Source organism: Perca flavescens, chromosome 2, assembly GCF_004354835.1.
Source record: "Perca flavescens isolate YP-PL-M2 chromosome 2, PFLA_1.0, whole genome shotgun sequence".
Classification (NCBI taxonomy): Eukaryota; Metazoa; Chordata; class Actinopteri; order Perciformes; family Percidae; genus Perca; species Perca flavescens.
The window spans coordinates 28,147,040-28,162,409 of record NC_041332.1 but is presented as its reverse complement, the minus strand read 5'-3'; the positions used below and the strand labels follow the sequence as shown (position 1 = coordinate 28,162,409).

The 15,370-nt window shown below is 38.7% G+C and overlaps 1 protein-coding gene and 1 long non-coding RNA gene across 6 annotated transcripts in view; one reads left to right on the top strand and one right to left on the bottom strand.

Moving 5' to 3' along the window:
• Window positions 1–345: 345 nt before the first annotated feature.
• fam13a (family with sequence similarity 13 member A) overlaps window positions 346–15,370 on the top strand; it is a 74,261-nt gene continuing 59,236 nt past the window's right edge. For 3 of the 5 annotated variants that reach the window (XM_028594073.1, XM_028594083.1, XM_028594060.1), the window contains exons 1-7: window positions 346–645; window positions 4,865–5,060; window positions 7,571–7,780; window positions 9,283–9,460; window positions 11,676–11,823; window positions 13,736–13,819; window positions 15,142–15,228. In XM_028594073.1, the coding sequence (XP_028449874.1) occupies window positions 619–645; window positions 4,865–5,060; window positions 7,571–7,780; window positions 9,283–9,460; window positions 11,676–11,823; window positions 13,736–13,819; window positions 15,142–15,228 (930 nt within the window). In that variant the 5' untranslated portion in view covers window positions 346–618. The remainder of the gene's footprint in view (window positions 646–4,864; window positions 5,061–7,570; window positions 7,781–9,282; window positions 9,461–11,675; window positions 11,824–13,735; window positions 13,820–15,141; window positions 15,229–15,370) is intronic. The other 2 variants (XM_028594067.1, XM_028594091.1) reach the window with 2 other exon arrangements.
• LOC114565859 (uncharacterized) lies at window positions 4,616–6,010 on the bottom strand. The gene is made up of 3 exons (XR_003693993.1): window positions 5,891–6,010; window positions 4,787–4,858; window positions 4,616–4,697 (listed from the first exon to the last, which is right to left on the bottom strand). It is a non-coding gene; the product is annotated as an uncharacterized LOC114565859 (long non-coding RNA).

Sequence of the window (15,370 nt, the reverse complement as noted above, 5' to 3'; positions counted from 1 at the left end):
TTACAATTATGCTATTATGCCATTGCAATTGTTCAAGTTATTAATTTATGGTAAGCCATGTTATATTCTTTAAAATAAAAATAAAATAAATGTCCTTATATTTCTTTTTATTTTAGTGCTCCTACAGTTTTGACAACCCCATGCCTTTAAGTTTCTCTTCAGGCAGACCCCCTCAGTGCTTGCAAGCTCCTCCTCTTTTCTTCCCTCTTTGCAGGCAGATGAAGCCACAGGCACACATTTAAAGTTTTGGGTTTTAACCCTTTAATCACATGACCAAGCCCCTCAGCCAATGGGAGAGCTTGGCTCAGATTTCAGCCTAGGAGGAGAGAGGGGAATAAAGAGGGAGGAAGAGAAAGAGACAATCACTAATCTGTGCTCATGGGTTGGACAGCTACAGTCTGCCGGTATTGACAGCACTGTTTTACGCTCTCTGCTGCCGTGGATTATCTGTGTTGGGTTTTTGGAGCATTCGGATGGCTAATTTTAAAGTGAAAGGGATTCCCACCACTGGGCAAAATCCAAGAGTGTGTCCTGGAACAGAGTGAGGAGAGGAGGAGGGAAGATAGCAGCAGTTTCCCCCCTCATCTTTGCCTCTGCAGGCGTTTCTTCTTTGAAAGAATGGGGGCAGGAGCTCTGACCATCTGTGTGAGTAAAAACTACAGAGCCTGAGTTGGCTCAAAGACTTCCCATTCAACCTGTGATTAAGGGCTAAAGAATGCATAACGGGACTGTGTTGTTGTGCAGTGTCAGTCTGCACACTCCTTTGTGATGGTGTTGAATGTTCTGGTGGCTTTTATAAATGTCAAGTCTCTTCTCCAAGCTAGTAAAACAAGCTTTCTCTCTCTTCGTTAAACTGCTCACCAAATACATGACTACTGGCATCAAGTTGAATAATTTCACTTGCATGTGTTAACCGAGAATGCAGATTCCTTGCCATAATGCACTAATTTACTCTGCCCTTGTGTAAACATACAAGAGAACAAATAGGGATAAATACACACGGTGAGCTTCATGTTTCCTGTCCATAGCTGTCATTTTTTCCAAGCAATGATTCAGGGCCTCAATGAGGTCACTTTCCACAAAATCTCCTTAATGGAAATAGGGTTTTTACAAGAACTAAACCTCTTAAACAGTCTACTTTCTGTGTACTTTTTTTAAAAAGGTGTGTCTCTAGCAGTAGTTTCTTTGACTTGAGCAGCTGTGGTGCTTTTGCTACCAGTTGCTTCAGTGACCACCCACATAGGGAGAGAGTCAGAGACAAGGGGGAGGGAGAAGCTGGAGGGCCCTGGGAAGGAGGCCACATGCTTGGGCTTGCTATCCTCTTCATGAGCAAGACGCAGGGAGATAGGCTTGACTGTTAGCAGTTTATTTGTGTTTATCCTCTTTAAAAATGTTTCTATAATGTATCTCGACCTGACACTGGAAATGTTTGAAACACTTCTCAAGGGAGAAAGCAGATTTTCAACAGTCATTAGCTTTAAGTGTCTCTTGACAATAGGTTTCTTTCTCACTGTCAGAAGTTGAGGTGTGAAAATATTTTAAAGGATGGGGGAGGGGAGGTGAGGGGAGGAGGATTATTAGGCTAATCACAACAGACTGTCCTGGTAAATAATAGAGGCAAATGGGTACCAACAAGAAGTGTTTCCTTTTTCTTCACTGTTTTGGCACACACCGGCTCTATAGCTGTTTGACAACTTAACAAAACCCTTGAAATTGACTGTAAAGATTTTTAAATTCTGAATATTAATTACAGTGCTTTTAAAAAGGTGGAGTGATGGCTCAGAGGGAGAAGTGTGATGTTTCTATATGCTCAGTTTATAGTTATGTTCACACTTCCACAAAAAAGCAAAAGTATATGTTTGTCAGGGGCCCTTCTCACACCCAGGGGTTTACATGTGGTCCAACACTTCACCTCAGCTTAGGTAGGAACACAAATTACATATATGCTGTCTGCAAATTGGTCCCTTCTGATTTAAATGATTGTTTTCTTAATTTCAATTAGTTACTACAAAAAGCACCATCGGTCATGTTAACCCTTGTGTTGTCTTCCCATCAACCATTCAACATTTTTGACGCCTTTTTTTCACAGTTTGTTTTTGCTTTTTCCAACATTTTAAATTGTATAATTTTTCTTCTACACATTTTCAGTGCTTATTTCTACATTCCAAATATTTTCTGATATAAAACAAAAATTGAAAACTGGTCAATTTGACCCAAAGTCAACACAACTGTGTCAGTTTTATATATATATATATATATATATATATGTGTGTGTGTGTGTGTGTGTGTGTGTGTGTGTGTGTGTGTGTGTGTGTGTGTGTGTGTGTGTGTTTGAGGGGTTATCTAGGAGCCTTGTGGTTTGATTTGTCTTACACAAGGGGCATTTTCTATTTGTATACTTTGCATTTTCTATTTGGGTGTTCACTAGGTTATTGGGCCAATTCTTGCCATTCTTAGAAATAATCTTTTCTATAAATGTTTTCAACTCTGCTTTGTAGAGTTATTACTTTATATGCATGCTGTTTCGTATTTATTTTGCATATTGCAGTCAGAATGAACCACTTGTATGAATGTTGCTTCTTGGATATCTCTTGTTGAGGCTGTTGATCACATTTTGGTCTTGGTTAGGGTTTGTTGACATAGTAAATCACCTTTAAATTGTTTTAGATATGTTATTGTTAATTTACCTGAATGGATCTTAAGTGACAACCACATTATTTGCATGTGACAGATCACTGGATCACTGTCACAATACTTAAGACTACACAGCAGTCTGAAGATCTGATGGCCACATTCTGCTTCAACAGTGTTTTTAATAGCAAATGTAGGTGTTCATGGTGACTTACATCTGTGTATGCAGACTGAGTGTGAGGTTATAGCTGTCAAGATATTTGTGTGTGTGCGAGAATTTAGGACAGATTTAGGGGACATCTGTTCCGTAAGGCCTATCATAATCAGACCTAGCTCAGACCGGCTTAACTCTTAAACACCTGCATGAGGAGTAGCAGTAGTAGTAGTAGTAGTAGTAGTAGTAGTAGTAGTAGTAGTAGTAGTAGCCAGTTTGCAGCCCTAAAAGGTTCAGCTCCTTAAACTGTGCTGTGGCCTGTACAGTATACTATAAAACTATGTGATCTCTTAATCTAAGTTATGTATTGATTTAAAAAAGCACCGTCATTATAGCTGTGTTATCAAACATCTACATCATAGACAAATCAGACTTAAAAAAGTAGATTTTATGATAATCTTTCTTCTACCATACGGTTTAAAAATATTCAAATAATGATGAAGTTGTGTAAATAAAACACAAAGTCTGTCTGGCTTTCTTATTTATACCTACCCAAACATCTTATTTATACAGACTGCTAACATCCTCTCACACCTGAAGACCAAGCCACTTTATTATTTATTATTATTATTAATAAACTACAGTACAGTTTTGCTCATTAGGTAGTGATACTTTTAGGCAGCCATCCAAGCATGAAGCAGTCAGAATCAAAATTCACGAGTACTTAATTACAATTTTACATTCATCAGAACGGTGTAATTGGCATATTTCTATGCACCTGTCAGAAAGGAGGGGATGACTGAGCACCATTAACATATTGTCTGTACAAGCTTGTCGGATGCATGTTGTATTAACGCCGCAAGAGCATCTGCCATGGAAAAGATTTTGTCTCCTTAGCTATCTTAGCACCATCTGTGAAGTGGGTTTTTAGTCCGATGATCTAAGTGTGCCACATGCTTGTATATATTCTGTCTAAACAACCACATAGCTAATTTCAGTGGTGCTTGTTCTTCACAGACCACTTCTACCTCCCCAACACGGTTAAACCACTGTGTCACTGTGGACCTCATTGTGACAAAATCATAGCTGGGGCCTCTCATTTCACTGTGTGGGTCAGTTCACTCGTTTGAAGTAGTGAACTCTGGAACGACAATATGTCACGTGTTGCAGTTGTAGCTATGGATACAAGAGTAAAACTGTGTTGCTCGGATGTGCAAGTCTTTTCCTCCTCACCCAGTGTCTGAATCCTGTGTCAGGTTTGTGTGTTTTACCTTTCTTTCTCCTTGTTCTGACTAAACAAAGGCAGAAATGCTTTATGCTGTAGTTAAATGTGCCAGTCGAATCAGTAACTTACCCTGCTCCATCCAATGTTGGCTTGTTAAATGGAGGAGATTGTGTGTGCACTCAGTGTTTACACTCAGAGTGTGTGTTGTACAGTCTGTGCATCTACATGTGTATGTAGAGATAGAGACAGCCTCTGGCACTGTTTGCCTTGATAAGTAAGAAGATAACAGTGAATTAACACCCTAAATACATACTCTGGCTCTGACTCAGGTTTTAGTTTACAAGGCTTGTCCACTGAGAGGAATGGGTCTTAGATTGGTAATAAACTAATAAGTTCTCAACAAAAAATCCATTCAAATTATTACGGATATAATTATTATTCATAGTTAAGACAGCTGGCCATCACCTCACCTGAACATATACTGTATGTCTGCATGTGTGTACATATGTCCATTTGTGCAGGTGTGTGTGTCACTCTGACAAGGCCTTCAACCAAAGGTGTTGCGTGGTAACCTGATATTTGTTGTAGCAACATATGCACGGTCAGCCCTTCCCTTTCCTCCCAGCTCTCAGCATACTCTGTCCTCCAAGTGCATGATACTATGACAGTGCATGTATGGACTCCACACTGACAGACAGACAGACAGACAGACCTTTTAGTCTATTGAGCAGAGTGAGCCTCCCTCCCCCAGGACAGGTGTCTTCGTGGTGTCTAACCTGATGCCGGCTGCAGCGCTTCCCTCTGTGCCCATAGTGTCAGTGGTTGACTGCTGCTTTCTGCTCTTCACCCTGCAGCACAACAAGACAGCGGTGCATGTTAAAGAAGACATTAAGAAGATGGTCCAGATACCCATACGGCAACCCAGGACAGTGACAGCCAAGCACACCAAGCTGTTTGGAGTGTCCTTGTTTGAGCTGCAGGAGAAGGGCCTGGTGGAGGATGGTGTGCCTCTGGTGTTGCGGAGGATGGTGGAGCATCTCTGCAAGCATGGTGAGGAAAAACACAACAGAATATAATAGAGCAAAACATGTACTGTAATGCTTGATCATCTACTATAATAATAATCAAAATTGGCTTCTTTTTTTTTCCTAATTTGCGACTTAAAGGTGCTCTAAGTGCGCGTTCATGACTCAACCAACTCCATCTTGTCGGTTATTGGCTGGAACACTGTTTGTTATGGCAAACCATGCCATTTGTCTAGCCTGGGCTGTCTACAGAGACCACATTTTTTACAGTGTGTTCAGGGGACAGGCAGCTAGCAGATAGTGAGATGTTTGCTGTATGTGACAAAAAATATTGTAGCCTAAAAAACGCGTCACATCACATAGAGCACCTTTTAAAAAGTTTAAACTTGAAAACACCGAATGGTACATCTAGTCTTGACCATGGTGTTGACTTGCTTTATCATATTCCGTAGCTCTTCTGTTTGACCACTAGATGTCAGTACAAGAAAGTGGAGCTACCTTCCTCGTGATAAACTGCACATGCTTAGACATTCTCTGACATGCTACTGAAACTACAGGCCTCTTGTAGTAGGCTATATTTGTGAGTCCTCAGCAGTGGATAAATCTTTCTTATACATCCATTGGATAAAGACTATAATAAGGGTGAGTGCTCTATAATAAAATAATAATAAAGCACCTTCCGAAAAAAAAAAAAAAAAAAAAAAAAAAAAAAAAATCTCTGATCGATTCAATTTGGGTTTTCTTTTGGGTAAACTATCCCTGAGGTTGCAGCCTCCGCCATGTGGTTAAATGTAATTTAGTTTGTGCTGGTCCAAGCGCTGAAACATTACATTTGTAGAAATTCAAAAGTAATACCTCTTTTCACAAACTGTGTTCCTACCATGGATGTATTAAGAGAACGGTTCCTACCCCTATAGCTCTTGTTAATCCACAGCGCACACTCAGTCAGATGTTTTCATATGAACTATGGGTAGAAAGTATCCAAATGACTGCTCACAAGGATTATTCAGCAGTTAATTTTTAAACGACATATATCTTAAAACGAATTAAAAAGGATATAAAACATGAGCAAATAAAAAAATCTAAACATTTGATATCACAACAGACGAGTTAAATAAGCACACTGTCAGCTGTTGGGTATAAATTAATTCCAAATGACTACGTGCACAACAAAATCTGTGGATTATTCAACCGGGTAACGTTCTTCATCTTCCCTAAACGACGTAACAGTTTTACATCATATAAAATAAACAAATAGAAACGGAAACAACATAAGCAAATACAACCAAATTAAAAAAATGAAATGGCACTGATATAACAAGAGTGAGTTTGGCTGTTGTAATCAGTCTATGGTTGTAATTTTGACACTGATAAACTAGCGTTAGCAAGACAAGGGTTTGTGACTTATTCTAGCTAACTAGCTAGCTAGCTACATCAGCTATCATTTTTACGTTACTCGTCAAAAACAGGTATAATGTTAATGTAACCATAACATTATTATTGAAAATTTATTGGCGCTTAAAACCCCCTCCAACTTTCACACTTTAACATAGTCCAAGCCAAGGTTAACACAAAACCAAGTGCAATGTTCATTAATGTTACACTTTACAATGCAAAAGTGTAGAAGAAATAAACTAAAGATTTTGCCATTGTTAAATCATATTGGGGAGATAAATGATGAGATGATGTCCTTTGACTGGGCTCATTATGTGTGCTCTGCAAATGCTCAAATTTCAAGTTTGTATTTTGATATATTGTACAAGTAGAAACTTTGACCTAATGATTGTGCTAGAACAAGGGTGTCAAACTTAGTTTCTTTAAGGGCCACACTGAAAAATTAAAATCACATCAAGGGCCAAACATTAATAGTTTTATTGACATGCTTTTATTTAATCGAAAAATTTAAATATCTTTGACTGTATTATTGCATCTTCTCAGTTACAGTTTGGTCAACATCAAGCCTTAAAAAAGCCAGCAAAATAATTCCTTAGCCATCATAGAGTTTAGCTAATCAAGCAAAACAATGAATTTTTAAAAGCAGGCTACCACACAGCCAACTCACAACAACCTGTTTTACAGCCTTTATATGCAAATTCACTGGTTCTGTGGCGATTTTTAAATCCCAATGTGGGCAAATCTGACAAATTCTGTTCTAAATTTGTAAAACAGTTTCAGATTTATTGTGAACCTAAATTGATATGCAGGCTGGATCAAAATTTGTGAGGGGCCTGATTTGGCCCCCGGGCCTTGAGTTTGACATGTGTGCTAGAAGAAACATTGGTGCTACAAGAAAGATCAAGGGGTCAGAAAATCCCTACGAAATGTTGCCTGATAGTTCCAGACCAAGCAGCAGGACAAAACAAAACCAGCCAAAGACTGATAGTAAAATTATTGTAGCCCTCTGTGGAATAGATGATAAGACCAATTTTAGGGGGCCATCTTATTTAAATTCATCCATAGTTAGCTCTCTTGTTGAATAGTGGCATGAGTAAGCTGAATGTTACAGTTCACAATGTTTCTCTGATTTTCCTCCAGCCTTGCATCAGGAGGGTCTGTTCAGAGTGAATGGAAATGTGCGTGCTGTGGAGACCCTGAAACAGCGGCTGGAGAGTGGAGAGGAAGTGGACCTTCTCTCAGAATCTGATTTGTGTACGGTTGCCAGCTTGCTCAAACGGTACCTCAGGGACCTGCCAGTGGGTCTGGTAGACTCAACAGTCCAACAGGCACTGATACAACACCACCAAGGTAAGAGAAAGTCATTTTTTGCCAATGTTTACTTATGTGCTTCTTTGTCTTCTATAATTAACCTACCAACTCAAGTAGATCAGTTTTTAAACCATCACGTGATACTTTTTCTGAACAACTTTCCAAATCCACAATGTGATATTTATACCATCACAAGTGTGGTGAATATCTGGGTCATGACTGTGATTGGATGATAAGCAATGCTATCTTTAGGTGCTAAAATTTAGGTGCTCATCCTCGCCTCTCCTCCATTACTTGGTTTAATATGTGTAATGTGAGGAGAGTGCACATTTTGGCTGCAGTATTCATTTTTCCCTCATAGACCCCACAAATAGCCTCTTTTCCTGGTCTGTGGTCAAACACTGCATTAAATAACAGCTCTATGGTACAAGACTTGGCCATAACTACTGAGTAAAATGATTTTGGTCTACTTTGTAAAATTGGTTTGGCCTCCTATTTAAAAACATCAAAGGTTTATGATGAATGGATGAAGTTGCAGATTGATTAGCAGTATAATAAAATACTAAGTAAGTTAGTAAGATTAAAGTGAGACTGTGACCTGAATTGCATGAATAAAACAACATTTGATCAAGCTTCATACTATTATTCATCACATTGAGCATTGGGATGGATATTTGTCATTATTTTAGATAAATAATAAACAATAAATTGATATATGACAAGTAAAATAAATAACAGTGGTGCTACTTTTTTATTTTCAGTGTTGTCTCTTTGGCAAACAAAAACATTTTTTTTAAAAGTGTGCAGTGTTTAGTTTTTTCACCTTAAATTCGATGAATTCTGCTGGTCTCTATGTCTACGCACAGCGTATGTCATTCTCTCTCTGCAGTGATTTGGTCCTCTGATTGTCTGGCTTTATGATGGTGTGTCTTTGATGTGCATCCTCTTTCTTTAAGTCGCCTCTACATACGTGTAATTGCTTGACTTTTTTTTTTTTTTTCCATCCCTCAATGTGTGTTTGTCTTATGTACCATCCTGTAAAAACGTCATCAACTTCTGATGAAAAAATAGTTTGAAAGCCCCACCAATCCAAATCCGCACATGTACTTTACACACTTGAGCAGACACAATCAGAACTTTACTCAGCGGCAAAAGTGGCAACAAGAGCAGTTGTGATTGCTCTTAAGCCATCATTCTTCCCCCCACCCATCACGCTCTACTTAGTCAGAAAGACATACACACACATTCCTGCGTTCATATAGCCTACATGCACACACTCACGTAGGCGCACGCACGTTTGCGGCACTCATTCATTCGGGATCAGAAGCCATATCCGTTTATCCAACTCTGACCCAATTATGTGTCCGGAGTTATAGCATCAACATACTTTAAGGCTCTTTGCTCTAATGCTCACATAGTTAGCACAACTCAAGATTAGATATTACAGAGAGCAAGTGGATGAAGCTATGTCTGCCTGCTGGAGACCCAAAAGCAGGATCCCAACCTTTGACCTGTTCTGATATCTCATTGTGTGTCTGTAGAGTGCGGTGATGATGTCTCTTGGTCAGATATGAGACACCTGCTCCAGCAGCTTCCTGACGTCCACCACAGCCTCCTCCGCTACCTCTGCCACTTCCTCACCCATGTGGAGTGCAACCACGAAGAAAACCGTATGACTGCCTTCAACCTCGCCACTGTGTTTGGACCCAGTGTCTTCCAGTGAGTTGAACCTTTTTCAAAGGCAGATGTGGTCAAGCTGTCAAAATAAACACCCACCGACCAATCTCACCATCACTCCTGTATTCTCTTTTCGAATTGTATCCTTCATATTTATAATGTATAACCAAACAATGTGCTGTGAAAAGTACTTGCATCTATTGACAAATCTTTTTATTGAAACTTTAAAGTTGCTTAAGGTAGGATTGCGAAAATCGAGGACTTAGCCAAAACATTTGAACAAAATTTCTCAGTCCCTCCCCTCTCTCTAATAAAGCCCAAAACGGTCTCCTAAGCCCCTCCCCCCACAAGGGAGAATGCATGCTTGTGCATGAGCAGTGATTGACACGCAGTTAGACTATATCGTTCTATCAACTGCTTCACACTACAGGTCAGGAAAAGGATTGTTTCACAGGTTCTACTACCAAAATAAGATTATGCAGATATTATTAATCACAATACCTCTGAAACAAATCTTATTCCTCTTGGTGTAGCCTATAACAGTCTCTGTCGATTTGTTCTGAGGTGTCCTTATAGAACCCATCATTGCCTGATGTATGAGTCGCTTAATTGGTTAACACCTAAATCCAGAAGGCATTTTCATTGGCTGCAGTTTATTTTTAAATCAATTTTCTTTAACTATCCTCCTTATTTAAAATGACATCTAATCCCATATAGATCAACATACAGTCTGAGACATACTGAGTACCCCATGTGTATGTGTTTATATATATATATATATATATATATATATATATATATATATATATATATATATATATATATATATACTTTAAGTATTTATATCTAATAAATAGTTAAAGTACATGTTGAGTCGTTAATAAACCCAGGTAAAGTTTACCCCACAGACATTGCAGCTGTTTTGTAAAACGTGTCAATAATTGAAGACAAAAAAAGCTTTTTTGTACTTTTTTATTTTAAGTAGAACAGATGTCCCGTATTTCAGAATGGGAAAAAATCTTAAACTTCACAGTGCAGACAATATTGGGGTAACATCTATGTAGGTTAATAAAAAAAGAAAACAGGCAAATGTATACTTAAAAACACAAATGAGTCTAAAAGTATTAACATAAAAGAGTAGTTAGAGTACATATATTGAGAACATGACTGATGTAAAAACAGAGACAGGGGTCTGTACTGGTCTCTGTCTCTATCAAAATATTTGGCCAGCAGGTGGTGCTGTAGCTTATTAAGTGAAGATGAAATCATCAGTCTTCTAGAGATACTTACATGACATTACATTGCTCATAAATGTACCATGAATACACTTCTTCATATTGTGTCAGACATGTATTTAAACTACTACATCAGATCTTTGACTCTTCAAACATTATATTAATCGAAAGTCACAGTCAAGAACACTAATTGAGTGTAGTGAACAGTTTTGAGGTAAATGTTGTATGACATATAAGATTGATGTTAATGTGCTTTCAACTGTTCAACTGATGTTCATAAATAAATGATGCATCAGTGGCTTTATATGCCTCCCTGCAGCTGCTGAACCATGTACCTCTGTTTTCACTGATCTATTTATGAAGGGCTTACTGGAGGAGTTTTAAAATCATACTTGTACATTTTGACCTACAGCTACTGTTCTCCTGACTGGTGAGCATCGCCCATTAATAAACTGGGGTGTTAAGGCTTGGAAACCCTGCATGGTAAAAAAGATCAGACCTTACTAGAAGTAATAGAGAAGACGAAACTGTACTGGATACCCTTTCATAGTGTACAAGCTGTTCCAGAGGTGTGTGTGTGTGTGTGTGTGTGTGTGTGTGTGTGTGTGTGTGTGTGTGTGTGTGTGTGTGTGTGTGTGTGTGTGTGTGTGTGTGTGTGTGTGTGTGTGTGTGTGTGTGTGTGTGTGTGTGTGTGTGTGTGTGTGTGTGTGTGTGTGTGTGTGTTATATGTAAGTTATATAATTAGGTCTAGCGTTAGTGCCTACAGTCCTGTTTGCATCTCACACAGCTGTTCGGTAGCATCAGACATCATACCTGCTAGGGCGGCTGAACTCTGCTTTGTTATTTAAGTTGACTAACTGATGACTAAACGTCAGTATCAAAATCACTATCAAATCAGTTTAATGCTGCAAAGTGAAAGAATGAAATGAAATTATTAACAAATTATCAACTCTATTTTTTACTGCTTCTGTCATATTTGAAGAATTACAGAATGTTTGCTTTTATTTTTCCCTCTTTTCCAGAGTGGCTCCTGGTTTCGAAGCAATGAAGGACCAGACTATCTGTAACAAGATCATGATCAAGTTCATCCAGAACTACAGCAATATATTTGAGAGTGCCAGACACGAAGAAGGCTGCACAGAAGACCTGCCAGCCCTTGTTACTGTAAAGGTGTTGTATATACTCATAGGAATACCAGATGCTAATGTTGTGCCCATGCACACTAAACAGTAACCTCACCCTCTGCCCATCCACTTGGAGGAGTGATTTTATAAATACAGGCTTACATAAATAACTATTGATCTAATATCACAGCCTCACGGGAACGACTCCTCCACAGGTGGCTGTTTTGAGTCTCTGGTTGTTGATTTATATTTGCTGCTTCGATGGCTGATGTCTTTATTGATTAGCTGGTTTGTCTGGTCTGCTGGTTTTCCTGGCAGCATCTTGCTGCTGCATCTGGAGCTTCTTGTGGTAAACGAAGCACAACAGAGCAAACTATCCATTTAAGTCATATGATTCTGGTTAAGATTCAGATAATTATTTATTTTCAATACAGGTTAACTTCTTGTATGAGTCACAAATGTTTATAAACGCATTGCTGTAGTCAGGATTTTAGAGTTCAAGTTCCCTCTTCCCCACATTGAGAAAAAAAATTAAATGAAAACAAATTGTTAAGTTATTTAGATTTTGTGGAACATTTTGTTTTTATGGGAAATTTTATTTTATTCAAAACCGTGTATCTCCAAATCATCAATTTTTCCCAAGCTAAAATAAAAAGCTGTTTTCAGCTTTGCAGCAAATCATTTTTCAGAGAACCCAATGGAGGTTAAATGGTTTATTAAGCCTCACTAGCAGCACTTAGTCCTTAAAATTATCTGAAAAAGTATTACATTATAGTTTTTCCTGGGCAAGCTCTTCACACAAAATAAAATTCTACCAGGGAAATAATTAAGCTTAAATTAATTTTTCTATTTCTTCTAAAGTAGTCAAAGTACTGTGGGAAAATACTCTCATTAGCCTATAAAAGACATAGCATGTCAAAAGAATTTTCCTAATACCCTTTTATCCCTTGAAAAATGATCAGCATGACATCAGTGAGTTTGATGGGATTTACAAGCCTGTAAAATATCAAATTCTTGTGTATTTCACTCAAAGGGACCTCATGTGAATATAAAGAAAATCATATCACAAGCGGAACAGGAAAATTCTGGCCATGTCTGTAGCAAACGTCTTGATTGTTAATTGATGACCGTAATATTGGCGTGAAACGTGACATAGACCATCGGATGCCATCAGGATTTAGCTTCCCATGACTTTGACGTCTCACCTCTTCTCCCACACTACCTCTTCCATTTTTAACAACATCAAACATAGTGTCTGATTCCCATGTGACACTATGCTTACCATGCAAAATAAAATTAGATAGAGAGATTGTTGATCATTTGAGAAATTCAGTGATCACATGCAACCTGAGATCATGAAATCCAAAAGTCCGGAATCCTAGTTGCAGTAAAATAAGATATTTTAATTTTTGTGATAACATTTCCAGTCACAAATGTCTGTGATGAGTTGTGAATACCTGTAAGGGCACAGCCACATTAAACTCCACTGACCTATGGGAAATCCTTCAGTCAGAATCAGATTTCCTTACACACAAACATGCACACATACACATAAACACTAACACATATGCACAGGCATGCACGGCCTGCTGAGGCCCCTCGCCTGCTGGCATTCCTGTTAATGCCTTTAAACGCAGCACATATGATCACTGGTGTTGCCTTTTCCTTCAGAAAGTGTTGTATGCAGATTGTCAACCTGTTCAAATCTATTCTGAACCCTGTTCACATGCTCACAGAAGAAAAGCAAAAGTAGAACACACATACCCAGGCGTTCTCTAAAATGACTCCCTAATATTTCATATATTTGAGGCTACAGTTACAACAATAAGAACTGGAGAAAAAAAGTTTTGGGGTCTCTGTTAAGTATGATCTGTTGCTCCTTTTGTTACTATAGTGTATGATCAGTCAAAAGACATGCTTTACAACTGTGTTTTCTTTTGTTCTCTTTCTGGTCCCAGGAGGCGCATGTGACTGATGCAGACAAAAAGAAGTCACGCACCCACCTTAATGCAAACACACCGACACCAGCTCCCAGAACAAAGGTGTGTGATCAGCTTTACAGCAGCCTGCATGTGTGTGTCTTTGTTTATGCATTAATGCTCCTCTGCAATCTTTCTGCTGTGAAATGCAGTGTCGTTGTTTATGTGTGACACTCCCAGATCAAACTTGCATGAACCCTTCAAATTCACTTACATAGTCCTTTTTAACACCAACCATGTGATCTGTGTGACCTAGTCTATGTCCACGATGTTCCACTTCTGGAATTGTTCAGGTGCCGCCGGAAATTCCGGCGGATGTCTTTCATTTTGGCCGGATGTCCGTTACCTTCCGCTTTCTTTGTGTTGGCATTTTAAACTCCACTTTATGAGGACTATGGTTAACTGCTCCTCAGATCTCTGCAGGGTCAATCGAGACAGCTAGCTAGACTATCTGTCGTATCTGAGTTCTGTTGCACGACTAAAACAATCTTTGAACGTACACACGTTCCACCGAAACAAGTTCCTTCCCGAGGTTATTTTGCAGAGGTGCCATTGCTCCGTGCGGCGCATAGCGCCCCCCCCACCCAAGACGCTTGTGATTGGTTTAAAGAAATGCCAATAAACCAGAGCATGTTTTTCTCCCATTTCGGAATGCTGTGTAAGCTCGCCAGACCTTCCTTCGCAGCACTGTGGAGGAAGGTCTGGCAATGTGATTTTCAGGCACTGTGTGTGACGTGATTAAAAGAGCATGGGCATGTTTTGGAAAAGCTGTTTTCCAACACGAAAGCCATTCCTGTGTGCGTCTGTGTAGGTTTCTGTGAGCTTTAAAGATGTTATCAGTGTCAGCTGACTTGTGCATACTGCCTGCAATGGTAATCATGTTGCTTAGCGTAAATAGATGATGACCTTTTTAATTATTTGCGACTGACATTACTGATAAGTTATCATTTCTTCTCAGGTTAGGAGTATTAAGAAATAGCTTGTATTTGCATTTTCTCACACTTGATTATCAACACAGTACATCCAAGAAATAATGTGTGTATGCATCTTGTGAAGGGATCATTGTAATGTGGTCTAAAAAGTATGACATGTATTTTAAATTATCTTATATTAATATTGCCATGTAAAGTAAAGGCAATATAATTTTGCACAAACCCTACAGTGTGCCTTGGATTGGATTTTTTATTTTTATTTTTTTGAGACCTTATGAATGAGCATAACAACCACTGCAATGAACACTTCACAAGCTAGAATAAGCACAGTAGTACACCTGTATGTGATCACAACAACGACCGAGCAGCACTAACTCAATTGTCTTCAATGTTTCTATGCACTTCAAATCGTAATCTCTTTATTTTGCATTTTCTCTCCATGCATCTTCCAAGGCTGGACAAAAGAAAACACCAGAAAATGCAGAACTTGTGAACAAATCCTCCACTAACACTCCAAAGGCGAGGCAGAGGAAAAAGAAGGTACGGAAAATAACAGTTTGTTATTGTCCTTATTAAGTATTGTGAACAATTGTTCTTGTTTAAGGGGTTAGGTTACTACCTTCTATTTCTCACCCTTTCCAATAAATACTTTAAGCTTTCTTATCTGCTGCATTGCCTTGGT